Genomic DNA, 15,000 nt, shown 5'->3' with positions numbered 1-15,000 from the left:
ACATAACTATGTCACGTTATGGTCCAGGAGAGCAATTTTCATAGTAAAGAGTGTTTTAATTATTTTTCAGCTTCCATGTCTTCCAACACAACAACACACAAAATACAATAAATGAAAATACAAATATGTATATTGTAAAATGCGGAGTTACTTAAAACTACAATGGCCATTGTCCACATGGGTGTGTCCCTTAATACCAGCCCTCAGTGTTCACCCCTTTGTTTGATGAATTTATAACAGCTATTGCATTAGGGAAATCATATTTTTGGGATGGAGGGCAAAAGAAGATGGCATTACAAAGACGGTGACAATATCATTACTCCAAAAAAGAGTATAACATTTATTTAAGCTTTGCTGTATCACTAGGGAGGTGTTTCTGTGAGTGTGTGGGTCTCTGTGTGTGTAGGGTCAAGTTGTATTTAGGGGTAGTAGGTAGGAGGGAGGGTGGGTTTATGTTATGTCGTGAAAAGATTTTATGAGGTTGGGGAATGTATGTTGTCTGTTGGGTGTGTGAGTGCTGTTTTTTCTTTCTGTATTTTCTCTGACACTAGTGGGTCCTCTTCTTGACCCTGCAGGCGTTATCAACAGCCACTGTGAATGAAGAGATTTCAGAGAACAGGAGATGACATCATATGACCGTGTCTCCAGGGTAATGTATGTTCTATTGTGTGTAATATGAAGAAAGTGGTGGGAAGAGAAGGCTGAATAGAGACATTTTGTACAGATACTGTAAATGGCTTATTTATGGCTTATTTATGGCTTATAAATTCTATCTCAATGTTTGTAAAAATTTCGTTTTTTACATAATCTGATCCATTAGGTGTTTATTAATGCCTGTGTGGTGTTATTTTAAAAATGTTGACATTTTTGAGTTAGTAATTCATAAAATACAAAGGTTCCATCTCACAAAACATAATGGAATGTAAAAACTTTGACGCTCAATATCTCTGAACTACCCTAAACAGAGATAGAACCTTATAATTCTAAACTCACGATATGTACCTTTATTCTTCCCTACTCGCTGAGGGCCCTCATAATCAGCTCAGTCTGGCTCCTGGAGTGGGGCGCTATGAGACTGAATCCTTCTTATGCCCTTTAACTCTACGACCACATTACCCAACAGGCTCTGACTACATCAGCGACACCCACCTGTCGTCTCCTCTGGGGTGACTGACACAGAAAGGTGGGGGGGGGAGGAGACCTCTGATTGGCTTGGATTGGTGGAAGAACTCGTACAGGAGGAAAAGAGTTGTGATTGGTGGATCCTTCAAGGGATCTGAATTCTATCAGTGAACATGACATGATAGGTATCTTAATCAATACTCACGGTACTTCTGGAACGTATTTTTCTAGTTATTTTAGGGTCTGGATTGGGATGATGCACGCACGCACGCACACACACGCTTGCAGAGGGAGAGGAATCAGTTTTTTCACATTTTTAATGGATTATAAAATTGGTGAAATCACTAAACTAAGCCTGTTTTATTCCAAGATAGCACCAGTCACCTAAATAATTGTTCACCCTCAGGGGACAAGATGTTCTTACATCCCCAGTAACATCAGTGAATGATTGATGGTGTCTTTGAAAAACTGGTAGAGATAGAAATCAGAGGACTCTTTGTAATGCATGGAGTAGAATAAGGAATGGTACCGCTCACATGAGTTGGATACTATTCCTCATTCCATTCCATGCATTACAATGAGCCTGTCCTCTCATTCCTACCTCTAGTAGCCTCTCCTGATGGTATGTATAGTAGTTGAACAGTATCTATGAGGGTATCTCTCTCTCTCATACTGTACATTCCAAGAGGGATCACACGCTGATACTGTAGAAGTCAGTCAAAGTGCACTCAAAACAAACTCACAATGCTCATACGGGCTGTTGCTCTCACGGGTCACATTAAAGGGATCGTTCACTCAAAACATCTGGTTCCTTACCCTGAAAAGAGTCTACAGACAAGGACAAACTTCCATCAACACTTTGGTTCTGTTTATCTGGGAACTGTAACTAATAGACAACTGTTAGCATTTGAATCTAAACCCAATGCAAGTCAATGGACCGTGAATCAGCACGTTTTAAATGTCATGTCCAAATAATCTCAGATTCTCCGTTTGTTTTACAGTGCCCAGATAAACAGAGCCAAAGTGTGGATTGAAGTCTGTCCTTGTACATGGAATTTGTGTGTGTGTGTGTGTGTGTGTTTTTTGTGTGTGTGTGTGCGTGTGTGTGTGTGTGTGTGTTTTTTTTGTGTGTGTGTGTGCGTGTGTGTGTGTGTGTGTGTGCACATGTGTGTCTGTGCATGCATTTGGCTTGCATATCATGTGCTTGCATGTGTGTGTGTTTCAAAAACATTCAAAAAGGTTCCAAAACCTCCCCATATTGAATAAAACAGACTCACATTGCCTTTCGCTTTGGTTTCAGCCCTAGGAGACTCTGAAGTGCTCTGAGAGATGATGAACAGAACGAAGGATGTTTGATAGGGAAGACATGCTTGTATACACAGTAGGGCCATCCTACGGGTCACTGTGACCGAGCTGAGGAGACTCGTGGTCATGTGGATCTAGGTCCGGGATTCAATCAGATTGGACGTTCCGTGCTTTCCGTGCTGCTGTTTTAGTGTTTATGAGCTCTTCTGGTTTTGAGACCGATTGGATTAGAAGATGAAAAGCAGCAGTGCTTTGGACCGAAGTGGGTTTTAATCTTGTCTCCAAAGTGAATGACACCGGTGTGTACCATTAGGCCAAGAGAATCAAACATCCTCCAGGTCTGAGGGCAACACTTGAGTTTCCATGTCTCAGGCAGGGCTACCTCATCACAAACCACCTCCGCTACACAAGTTTTGAACAGCCCTGAGGGGAGGCTGGTGGAGGTAGAAAATCGGAGGACGGCAATGAGCCCGTCCTCGGATTTTTACCTCCACCAGCCTCTTTGGTGAGAGGCCATGGTAGACTTTGTAGTCTCCTCTGGTGGAGTAGAGCAGCAGAAGGTCTTGCCCAACATGTATGTAGACATGCATGTGAGAGGACAAAGAACAGTTGAAATATGTACGACAGGACAGTTCTGGCTTCAGAAACGTCCTATTAGCAATCATATCTAATCACTTAAACGTTGCAAAAAATAACCTAAGATAACCTCTCTTTGAAAGGGCTCTTATGTAAACTGTGAACATATGTGTTTTAGTGTTGCAGGCAGCGATAAGAACTCACAGGGAAGTAAACGGTTAGGCTGTTTGACATAGTAATCTCTGCAATGCAGCTAGGACGTCAAATTCATCTGCAAACATACACGCAACGTACAAGACAAGCTTGGCTGACCTACAGGTGCACGAGCCTACCGGCCCGGGACGGGAGTGACGGTCCGCAGTGAAACCCTCCAGGGGGGGCGGGGGGTTATTGGGGGAGGTTCTTCGTGGCGTTCCCACCAATCAGAGGGCTGTGATTGATTGAACGCCTGTCAGCTGGCCAGCTGAGCGCAGGAGAGAGTGTACAGCGAACAGGGGGGCTGGAAGTTTCAGAGCAGCGACGCATGCAAGGTAACTTTGACAGCGGACCGGACCCGACGAGATCCAACTCGCATTTATTAAACATCTGGATTTACCTTTGGTAAATTAATAAGGTGAAAGGCTATACGATCCTCGGCAGTGCTCTGAGACTGTATAGCCTGGCCCGAGACCAACTCTCTGAGAAGGGCAAACCTCAAACCTGCTCTTGAAATCGACTGTGCGCAAGGAAAGGGCAAAGAAGAAATGACATTTCGTGTTTTTTTATTCATCCAGATCCGCAATTGACTTTCGATCGTTATATTTTAGAAGGCGTTTTTCTGTTGTTTTGAACTTGTTGCGAACGTGTACTTGGACTTTCGGGGAATTACGACATTTGTGACTGTGAACTTTGCTTAAGAGGACATGACGGCCGATAAGGACAAGAAAAGGTATTGTCATGATTTAAAATCTCTTTGCCCGAAGGTTGTTTGATAAATAAACACTGTATGTTAAACAGGCTAATGCACGTTTAAAAAAAGACTAAAGACTAATATAAACATTATGAATGACTTGATGTTTTTACTGAACACATTATTGCTGAAAGAAAGTCATTTCTCCGTGAAACCTGTTGCGATAACGGGGCAAACGCGAGCTCCGCTCCGGTTAGGTGAAGAGCGCTGTGCGCATTTGGGAGACTTGTTGCTGATGATCAAGTGTTTAGCGTAATAAAGTAGTCATAATTCGTTTATCAATTATGGCCGATAATGTGACATTACTCATACTGTCAACTAACCCATTTGATGTGTTATACTCTTAGACCTGCTTCTTTTAGAGTAGCCTACTGGTCAGTCATACTCGTGATCAGTTGGGGAAATATTTCTCACAATAATTGGTCTGTACATTATCATAACGATTTTTCCATTTCATTTCTGTTCATGCTCACGTTTAAATAATAATTGAACATTATTCACAATAGCTTAGAAAAGAAGCTTAGAACAGAAGCGCTTAGAAACATGTTTGGGTTAATAGCTGCTAATTGCATATAAAATAAGACATAATGCATTCCGGAAAACTTTAATCTGAGAGAAGTGAGAAAATAGAAATAGTAAGGACACTGTGATTTATTGCTATATGCTATTGACTGAGTATATATAGTCTTTAATTTGTGCCATTTTGGTCTTCTTGGATGCATACATGTGTCTCTACAGAGGTAAATCCATAGAAACGATCATTTATAGGCTGCAATGTTTGTAGGTATTGTGATATCAAGTAAAATTCAGACCGTGCATGTTTTGTATCAGACAGACATGTTCTTTTGATGAGAGTCCCTTAGCTGGTACAGACAGGGGTACATACACTAAGGTTTATAGACAATTTATAGGCCAATGCAAAGATAATTGTACACAGACGGAGCGTTCTAGAATTAAATGGCTGCTCCTAAAACTCAACCATTTAAAACAGAGAATATACCTCAAGGACGGGTGAACAGGTGAGGAGAGAGACAGACAGATTAGCGATCAATTAGGGATCAATTACTAGCCAGTCGCTCTTAATCTACAGGTTATGGTTCCAGTGGTTCCAGTGGTTCCAGTGGAATCACCACAGGTATTGGAGGGCTTGGCGATCGAACTGCCTACATTCGTCATGTTTTAGCCTACAAGAGAGCCAGAATAAAGCATTGATTGTATTGTGATGAGTAGGTGTCGGTGATGAGACTGTTTATAACACTTCAATGCAGCAAAGGGTCTCAGTCAGCTGCTTTCACCACCTTATCGATCTGACCAAGAGCTTTCTATTGATACGGAACTCCTGTTGGCCCAACGTGACCTCAGAAGATAACGGGTGTTGGCCTTTCACCTTTTTCTCCAGAGCAGGAGATTATCTACCGTGCCAAGCTTTCCATGTGTGAGTGTAGGTGTGGGTCGATCAATGCATTTCTTATATCATTCTTAACATTCATAACAAGTTGTTTCAATGGAGTTGTGATAGGCTACATGGTAACAGGAAAAAATATATCAGGTAAGGTAATTAAGTCTTAGTTATATCCCGTATGTCCTTAGTGGTGACTGTATGTTCCTGTTGAGTTGACAGTAAATAGCGAGCCTCTAAGTGTGTGTGTGTGTGTGTGTGTGTGTGTGTGTGTGTGTGTGTGTGTATATATATCCAAACAAACGTTTGTATTTTAAATCAAACAATTGCTTTGAGGTTAAATAAGAGATTCTCAGCTTTTATTTGATGGTATTTGTGTACATGTGTACATAATGGTTTCACCATTCAGAAATGACAACATGTCTATGCATAATACCCCTATTTTAGGCTACCCAAAAGTAGAGGGACAATTGGCTTGACAGGTAGGCAAGCCAAGGCACATTTATTTGTATAGCACATGTTCATACAAATGAATTTAAATTCATAGTGCTTTACATAAAACACAATGAAACAATTAAAAAGTGAAAAAGAAGTGAGATACAATAACAATTTAAAATGTTCAGGTTTAAAATCTATAAATAAAAAAAAACAAAAAACAATCAGTTAAAAACCTAGCCTAACTCTTTATAATACACTCAATTAAAAGCCGAACAGAACATAAAAGTCTTCAGCTTAAAAAAAAATATGTTTTGATACAGATGGGGCTCAGCACCTAATGTTTTGTGACAGCATGTTCCAGTGTGTTTTGCATAGTGAGCGAATGCTGCCTCTCCACTTTTGCTGCTCACTCTTGGAACTGTCAAAAGGCCAGACTCAGATGATCTTAGGGATCTAGCAGGTTCATAAGGCACTAGACCAGGAGCATGATTTAAAACATCTATTCTGTGAAACACAGGGAGCCAGTGTAGTGATCTAAGAATGGGAGAAATGTGATCAAACTTCTTAGTTTTAGTCAGGGCTCTTGCAGCAGCATTTTGAATACGTTGTTATCGTCTAAGTGCCTGTTTGGAGAGTCCTGAAAAAAGGCCATTGCAGTAGTCTAACCTGATAAAGGCGTGGACACGTTTTCAAGACCCTGCTTGGACATATAACCCCTAATTCTCGCTATATTTTCAAGATGATAATATGCTCTTTTTATTGTCGACTTAATGTGTGTGGGAGTTAAAACTATCTAAATCTAAAATGACACCAAGATTTCTAACCTGATCTTTACATTATATGGAACGAGACTCCAGGTGTGCAGCAACCACTAGCCTCTTCTTTTTGGCTCTAAAGATAATATAGTCTCTGTTTTGTCTTTGTGAAATTCTGTCACATCCAGTTATTAATTAGATCAATGCAGTCCATAAGGGAGTCTATTGGTGCAAGGTCATCTTGAGAGAGGGCTATAGTCGTAAATATGTGTGTCATCAGCATAAATGTTATAAGCAACGTTGTTACCTTGTTGTACGTGTTCCTGGCAAGTCAGGTGTGTTCTGTCACATCATTATTTGTGCAGGCATAAGAGGGCCGTTATTGTCTAGTGTTGATTCTAGGCTTTGGATTCGCCTTGGTGTCTGTCAACACGAGGACCAAAGTGGTGTCAATGAAAGTCAAGGAAGCCATTATCAATCAAATAAAAAAAAAGCACCGGTGAACTGAGCAATCGTTAACAGGCTGGTATAGGCCAAGGGAGACGTCTACAGTGGATGACCCAAGAATGCTTACCATAATTAGGAAAACCTCCAAAACAACTGTCCCACAGATCAGGAACACTCTCCAGGCGGTAGGCATGGACGTGTCAGAGACTACCATCCAGAATACGTCACCAGCCGAACCACAGAGGCTACACTGCAAGGTGCAAACCACTAGTTATCCTCAAAAAGGATGGTCGAATTAGAGTTTACCAAAAACAAAAGTCTGGAAAAAGTTATTGTCTTGTGGACAGATAAGATTAATAACATCCAGTGTACCAGAGTGATTGCAAGAGAAATGTTTGGAGAAAGAATGATCTTCCCAAGATTTACAGCATACCACCGCATCTGTGAAACGTGGTGCAGGGGGTGTTAGGTTTTGGCATGTAGAGCTGCCACGACAACTTGCTGACGTCTTGATGGTTGCTCATGGCAGCAGCAGAATGTATTCTGAAGTGTACAGAAACATCTTGTCTGCTAAATGCCTCTAAATTCATAGGATGGCACTTCATCAGGGCCAAAAAGTGGAAAGGTATTGACTGGCCAAGGCAATCTTCAGATTTAAATCCAATAGAACATTTCAATTCAATTTCCTGGCAAGATTTAAGGCAAAAATACCTCAAAACAACTTATGATAGTTGCAGTACAGGCTTGACAGAGCATCACCAGAGCGCTGATACCCAGCGTCTGGTGGGTTCAACGGGTAGCAGACTTCAGGTAATTATTTCATGCAAAGAATTCTCAATCTCAACCCAATACTAAACATGAGTTCTTAATTTGGGAGTTTTATAAATGTGCAATAAACTATGCATAAAAAGTGTTGGAATGTCTGAATGGTGAAACCAATATGTACACACAATACCATCAACTAAAAGCTGATAATCTGCACTTTAACCTTGGTAATTGTTTGATTTCAACTCCATAGTTTGGAGTGTAAAAACCAAAGAAGAAAAATATCTTCACTGTCCCATTACTTAAGCAGGGCAGTCTATAGCCCGCTGCCCTTATATCCTTTGTGGTTTCTGTATGTTCCTCGGAGCCTATATATGTGTGTGTGTGTGTGTGTGTGTGTGTGTGTGTGTGTGTGTGTGTGTGTGTGTGTGTGTGTGTGTGTGTGGTGTACTGCGGGTTACTGGTGGTAATTGCTGGCCTCTGGCAGGAAGGTCATGTGTTGGGCTCACTTATTAACTTATTTACTGGCACTAATCCTCCGTATTAGTTCGTTATCGTGCCCTGCTTTGCCTTGCCCCACAAGACACCACAAGTATGACATAACATCCCCCCTAAATGCTTCTGTCTCTGCCCATGCTGCCCTGTACCCAACCCCGGAGCGAAGAGCTGATTTGATCAACTTTGTCGCACTTATCGCACAAACGACTTTGATCACACTTTTGTGTGTGTGTGTGTGTGTGTGTGTGTGTGTGTGTGTGTTGGTTAGAGACACCATTGGCCCCCTTAGGAGAGAAGTGTGAGAGGGTCTTAGCTCCAGCGTCTCCTAGTCTGCCTGGTCCTTGTGACTGTGCTCCCTTAATGAGCCCCCACCGATGCCCCCCCCCCCCCACCGACGTCCCCTACACACTATCAGTTCAGTAGTCCCAAACATGCAGAACGTAAACAAGGCAGGTATTAACAACAGAATGGAGACAGTGAATCTTTTTGATCAGGAAATGGTGCACTGGGGCTGTGAGGCAGGGGGGGGGGGGGGGTTTCCTCTGGGTAGAGGAACAGTTCCCATTAGAATAACACATTTACCGCTCACACAACGAGATACGGCGGCGGCCATCTTAGACGAGCAGGCCAGCGAGCGCACCGCCTGAGGCACAGCAGGGTGCGGAGGAGAGAGGGCCCTCTGGGTGGGTGGGTGGGAGTGTGCACGACGTTTGTGTCTACGCAAGTGTGTGTGTGTGTGTGTGTGTGCGTGTGTCTTTTTCTAACTTGAAGTATTAAGTCTGTACTTGGAGGGGGGGGCGGAGGCGCGTGAATGATTGTTTCTGGCCTGATTAGTGGCAGTGACTAGTTGTGTTTATTTGAGGGGTGATATTGCATCCTTAGTTGTATAGTCCTGGTGGTGTTATTGTGACAGGCTCCACTTCCAGTGATGTGCTATGTGTTTATGTAGGCTACTTACTGGTCTCTTAGGGTCTTGGTGATGACTATGCTCCGTGTCCTCTCCGTTTTCCCCATGCATGAAGTAAAGTAAGGAATCTCTTGTTCAGGATCGTATCCACGTTGTCCAACCATGCTACAACTCATTGTGCTACTAGCTGTCAATAGCCTCATAAGATAAGACACGGATAAGATAAGCCTTTATGTCTGTTTGCACAGAAGTGGTTTATTGTAGTGTTGTGGGTTATGTGTGGTTATGTCACCTGGTGTAGTGGGGTTGTACTGCTCTGGGTGGTTACATCACGTGGTGTAGAGGGGTTGTACTGTTGTGGGGGGGATACATCACCAGCGGGGGTATTCCATCAACGTTGCTAAAGGAAAATACAGGCTTATAAGTCAAGAGTTTATCAGAAGAAGCCTGGATTTTCCTTTAGCGACGTTGATAGAATACCCCCCTGGTGTAGTGGGGTGTGTGTACTGTTGTGTCTCCCTCGCCTATTCCCTGATGCAGCCCTCGGGGTCCTCTCAGAGAACAGGGAGAGAGGAAGAGGGAAGAGGGGGGGGAGAGGAAGAGAGAAGAGAGGAGAGAGGGAGAAGAGAGAGGGAGAGGAGGGAAAAGGAAGGGGGATACAGGGAGAGGGGAGAGGGGGAGGGGAGAGAGGGGTGAGGCAGGGAAAGGGCCTGCTCTAGCCACAGCCTTGTCAACTCAGCGATTGAGACCAGCAAGGCTGCCCAGTGGAGCCAGAGCAGCAGGCATCATAATCACTGCTCACTCAGTGTGCCAACCCTGCCCTGGTGCTGGCTTAACATTACCCCAACACCCTCCTATCTTCTCCTCTCCCTGCCCTGGTGCTGGCTTAACATTACCACAACATTATCCCATACCCTCTCCTCTCACCAACTCTCCTTAGTTCTGTTCAAACATTACCACACCATTACCCCTACATTACCCCAACACCCTCCTACCCTCTCCTCTCCCTGCGCTGGCTCTGTAGAAACATCACCACAACATTATCCCAACATTACCCCAACACCCTCCTACCCTCTCTTCTCACTGTGTCCCCTCTAGTTCTGTCAAAACATTACCACAACATTACCACAACTAGGGTTGGGGCACTATTAATGATAATACGGTATCCCACGGGATTTGTGGGATTGTTCAATAGCATCATAAAATGTCTGCTCCATAATCTATCAAACTGTCATTGTGTAACAGCGGCGCTGCCAGCGTGGTCAGAGAAAGAATGACAATGGCTGTGTTCCAAAATGTGTTCCAGAGAACACATTTCTCTGGAACACATTTGCCTTCAGTAGTGTAATTTTTGGAGCACATGACCTCTTCCACCTATGACTAGAGAAGGAGGAAAAAAAGAGATGGCTAGCACTAGTAACTTGGAAATGGAGCTGCTGCTATACGGCTGCATTTCGGGTTACGATAAAGGAGAGCCTGCAGATTTGTACGAGGTTATTTGCAAGATTTGCATGAAAAAGACGATGGCTATATTATCCCCCTTCACATGTACAAATGAAGGTTTCACTTATCTTGGTATTTGTATCCCTTCAGTGTTAGGTAACGTATTTAAATGTAATTATACACCTCTTTTTATTTTTTATTTATTTTTTATTTTTTCTGATTTTATCCCTTTTTCACCCAATTTGGTATCCAATTGAACCCAACCTAGCATCCAATTATCCCCTGCCTATTGCGTAGGATCCGCCGCACGACCCCGTGGCCGGCAGCCCCAGAGGAGATCGCCAGGCAGACTAGCTGACTGGCTCCTCGAGCCCAGCACCGTTATTCCGGCACCCCGGGGGCGCTATTGCGCGACGGATCCTTGTCCGGAAATAGTTCTATACCGCCCTCTGGAGCGGCCGCTCAATATGCCGCTCCCTGTGTGCCTCGGCCATATCCGGATCTGGCGAGACCGGGATTCGATCCCAGTCCCCGGTGGGCAGCTTGCACTAGTGGCTAGTGCTTAGACCGCTATGCCACCGCGGGGCACTCAATTATACACCTCTTAAAGAAAAGCTGATAGAGGACATGGATTGCTGGACTAATCTACCTCTTTCGCTTATTGGCCGGATTAATGTAGTCGAAATGAATTTACTGCCAAGATTAAACTAGCTATTTCAATCTCTGCCTTGTCCCATTCCAACCTTATTTTTTTAAGGTTGTTTAATACTGACATTTCTTTGGACCCGTAAAAAAGGTATTGCTAGCTACTTAAGTAAACCTCGTAAGGAAGGGGGTCTTGCTTTCCCTAACTTCGAGCTTTACTATTGGTCTGCTTAACGGATAAGTGAATGGTTTCAGGACAGCTATCCAATTCCTTTGAAATCTCTTCCATTTATAAACCAGTACCCTTTTTCAGGGTTTGAGAAATCCTTTGTTATTGACAGTGCTTTTTCGACTTGGTATAACTGTAAGAAATATTGCAAACGTTATAATGGAATGGAATGGAATGGAATGGTGGAATGGTATGGAATGGTCTTTATTTTGTGTCAATCCTCCTGATCCCAGCATACACTACCATGGGGAAAAGTGCTCCCTTTATAAAGATATATCTGTACTTTCACCTCTTTCCTTTAATCCTGATTTTCCAACAAGCCTAAGTAGGATAGGCTTACATAACTGGACCAACCAAGGCATTAGTAATTTGGGTTGTTCATTTAGGAACATGGATATGAAATCCTTTTTTCCGAGGTGAAGGAAGAATATGGTCTTTCCTCTACCAACCTTTTTCACTACGTACAACAACGATTTTTTTTGCTATCCAAGACTCAGAAAGACAGTTTTAGTTTAGATGATATAGAAACATTTATTTTTAGTACTCAATTCACAATTAAAATTACTTCAAAGATCTATAAAATTCTTAGCAGTAGAGTGCTATCTTCCTTCCAACCTTTGAGAAGGATATGGGGAAAAGATTTGAACCTAAATATGGACCAGGCAACATGGATGCAGATATGCATGAAAGTAAACTCATCCTCACTGTCTCCCAGAGTTCTTGAACATAATTATATAATTATTTTATTAATTATATTTAATATTTCCATATTAAAACATTTTTAACTACCAGGAGAACTCTTCTTTATGTTGCCTAATGAATGTAAGAAAACTCTGGGGACATACCCTCATGAAAACACGTGTTTCTGTATTTACATTTTAATACATTTACTGAAAAAAAAGAAAAAAAGTGGTTTCGCTTTGTCATTCTGGAGTATTGTGTGTGGATTGACGGCAATTTTTTAAATTTTAATTTAATCAGTTTTAAATTATGGCTATACCACAACAAAACGTGGAAAAAGTAAAGGGGTCTGAATACTTTCCGAATGCACTGTATGTGGTCATCAGTTAACATGACTCCATAGCTAACATGACGTCGTTAACCATCTACTTAGTCACACCCGACTGGAAACTACAGTTAAAATGCCTACAGACTAGAGGCAACGGACAGAGCGGGCCCTCTGAACCCTCGGAACCCTCGGAAGCCTAGCCAGTAGCTAAATCAATATTTTATAGACAAATGTTAGCCTATAGGCTATATGACATAGGACATGAGACACGTTATATTATTACAAATGCAGTGTGTGATGCTTCTTATTAAGCTATCATATTATGCTATCCAACTGTTTAGTTTGTCAAGTTGCGATCGGGATGTAAAGTTTAAATTCTATGGCAGTCACCGCTTAAATAATTACGTTTTTCAATGTAGATTAAATATATGGAGCAATCGTCATCCCTTGAGACGTTTTCATTTTAAAATGTAAACATTTTTGTTTTACTTTTTGGGGTAATACTGTATACACACACACACACACACACACACACACACACACACACACACAGAAAATCAGGCCAGGCAAAGTTCAGGGCTTATACTCTCACCAGATAATGAGCCACTTCAACCAGTGGGTTCTCAGTCTTGTTTCCCCTCTCACAGCCATTGGCTGGCGTCTGGAATGGGTGCTTAGTGGCACAGAAAGTGCCTTTGTGTGTGTGAGAGAGCTGTGTGCCTGTGTGAGGTTGGGAGTTTGATGTGAGGGTTTGTTAAAGAGACAGTGAGAGGGGAAACAGTTGGCCCAGGCGTTCCCAGCTGTAGGGCTTCTCTAAAACCAACTATGCCGTTTATTGTGACAAGTTCTCTGGAGGGCTTGGTGAACCAAGGCTTCTGAACTCCCAGCCTCAACCCTGCAGGGGCAACAACAGGAGGGAGAGAGAACTGGTCTGGGAACCTCTCTCCTCCTTCCCTCTCTCTCTCTCTCTCTCTCTCTCTCTCTCTCTCTCTCTCTCTCTCTCTCTCTCTCTCTCTCTCTCTCTCTCTCTCTCTCTCTTTCTCTCTCCTTCTTTCTCGGGTCTGTTGGCCGCTCGATTTCACTCACTTCTCTCCACCCCCCTCTCTCTCTCTTTCTCTCTCTCTCTCTTTCTCTCTCTCTCTTTCTCTCTCGGTCACTCTCCTCAACTCCTCAGTTACTTTTCTCTATTTGTCTCCATCTCTCATTCTCTCTGCCTATTAGTCTCTCTCTCTCTCTCACTCTGTCTCTCTCTCTGTCTGTCTGTCTCTCTCTCTGTCTCCCACCCCCCACCCTTCAGAACTCTGTCTCCTGGTACTTCCTGCTAGGCAGCCCGCAGCTTCCTCTTCCTCCTCCAGTCAAAGAGGCCTTACTGCAATGCCTTTCCTCCTCATGTCACCTGGCCCATGTCCAACACACCCACACACCCACACACACACGAGTGGAATGGAATGAGAAATGGTATCAAACACGTTACCATTGAGTCCATCCTGCTGGACCCCTCTACGTGTGTGTGTGTGTGTGTGTGTGTGTGTGTGTGTGTGTGTTGACCTGTTGAAACCGCAGCATTGACAGACAGATTGAGAGATGCAGAGTAGGTGATAGTCACTCTTCCTCAACCCTTTCATCCTAATCTGGGTTAGATTACACCTCACATCACACCCGCTCCATCTCTTATCATGATGACACGGTGGAGAGAGATGAAAGACATGGAACCTACGTAGACTTCTCCCTCCCTACCTCCCTCCGGCCTCCCTCCTCTCCCTCTCTCCTTCTCAACCTCTCTCATTTCATCTCTTCCCCCTTCCTCCCTCATGTTTCTCTCCTTCTCTCCCTCGCCTTCCCTCTTCTCCCCCTCTCTCTCTCTCCCTCCGTCTCTCTCTCGCTCTCTCCTTTTCCCTCTCTCTCGCTTCCTTTCTCCTAGATTTTCCCCTCCCTTTCCATCTTATTCCTCCCCATCTCTCTCCCTTCTCCACTTCTCTCTCTCTCCCTCTCTCTCTCTCTCTCTCTCTCTCTCTCTCTCTCTCTCTCTCTCTCTCTCTCTCTCTCTCTCCTTTCCCTCTCTTTCTCTTAAATCATGACAGTGCCAAGTGTTGGCTGTTTTGTATGCTAGGGCCGTTCAGTGCTGGGTGACTCCAGCCTGCCACGCCACCTGTGATAGAATTCCCCTCTCTGCCAGGCGTGGCTCACACTTTAGACACATCCTAAAGAAGTCTTATACACCCTTCACAAGGCCTCCATAGACCCTCTATACAGCCTACATACACCCTTCACAAGGCCGTCATACACCCTTCACAAGGCTTCCATACACCCTTCACAAGGCCTCTATACACCTTTCACAAGGTCTCCATAAAGCCTTTACAAGATCTCCATAAAACCTTTACAAGATCTCCATAAAGCCTTTACAAGGCCTTCATAGATCCTACACAAGACCTTCATAGACCCTTCACAAGGCCTTCATAAACCCTTCAGAAGGCCTTCATAGACCCTTCACACGGCCTCCATACACCCTTCAT

At 43.5% G+C, this 15,000-nt stretch overlaps 1 protein-coding gene across 1 annotated transcript in view; it reads left to right on the top strand.

Moving 5' to 3' along the window:
* Window positions 1–3,905: 3,905 nt before the first annotated feature.
* epas1b (endothelial PAS domain protein 1b) overlaps window positions 3,906–15,000 on the top strand; it is a gene marked incomplete at its 5' end in the record, with an annotated part of 30,929 nt that continues 19,834 nt past the window's right edge. Inside the window, one exon of the mRNA XM_080528737.1 lies at window positions 3,906–3,931. Coding sequence (XP_080384863.1) covers window positions 3,906–3,931 — 26 coding nt within the window. The remainder of the gene's footprint in view (window positions 3,932–15,000) is intronic.

The sequence above is a fragment of the Nansenia antarctica genome, assembly GCF_963989245.1.
Source record: "Nansenia antarctica genome assembly, chromosome: 1".
In the NCBI taxonomy this organism is placed as follows: domain Eukaryota; kingdom Metazoa; phylum Chordata; class Actinopteri; order Argentiniformes; family Microstomatidae; genus Nansenia; species Nansenia antarctica.
The sequence above is the reverse complement of the archived record's forward strand: the minus strand, read 5'-3'. Positions and strand labels throughout refer to the sequence as shown.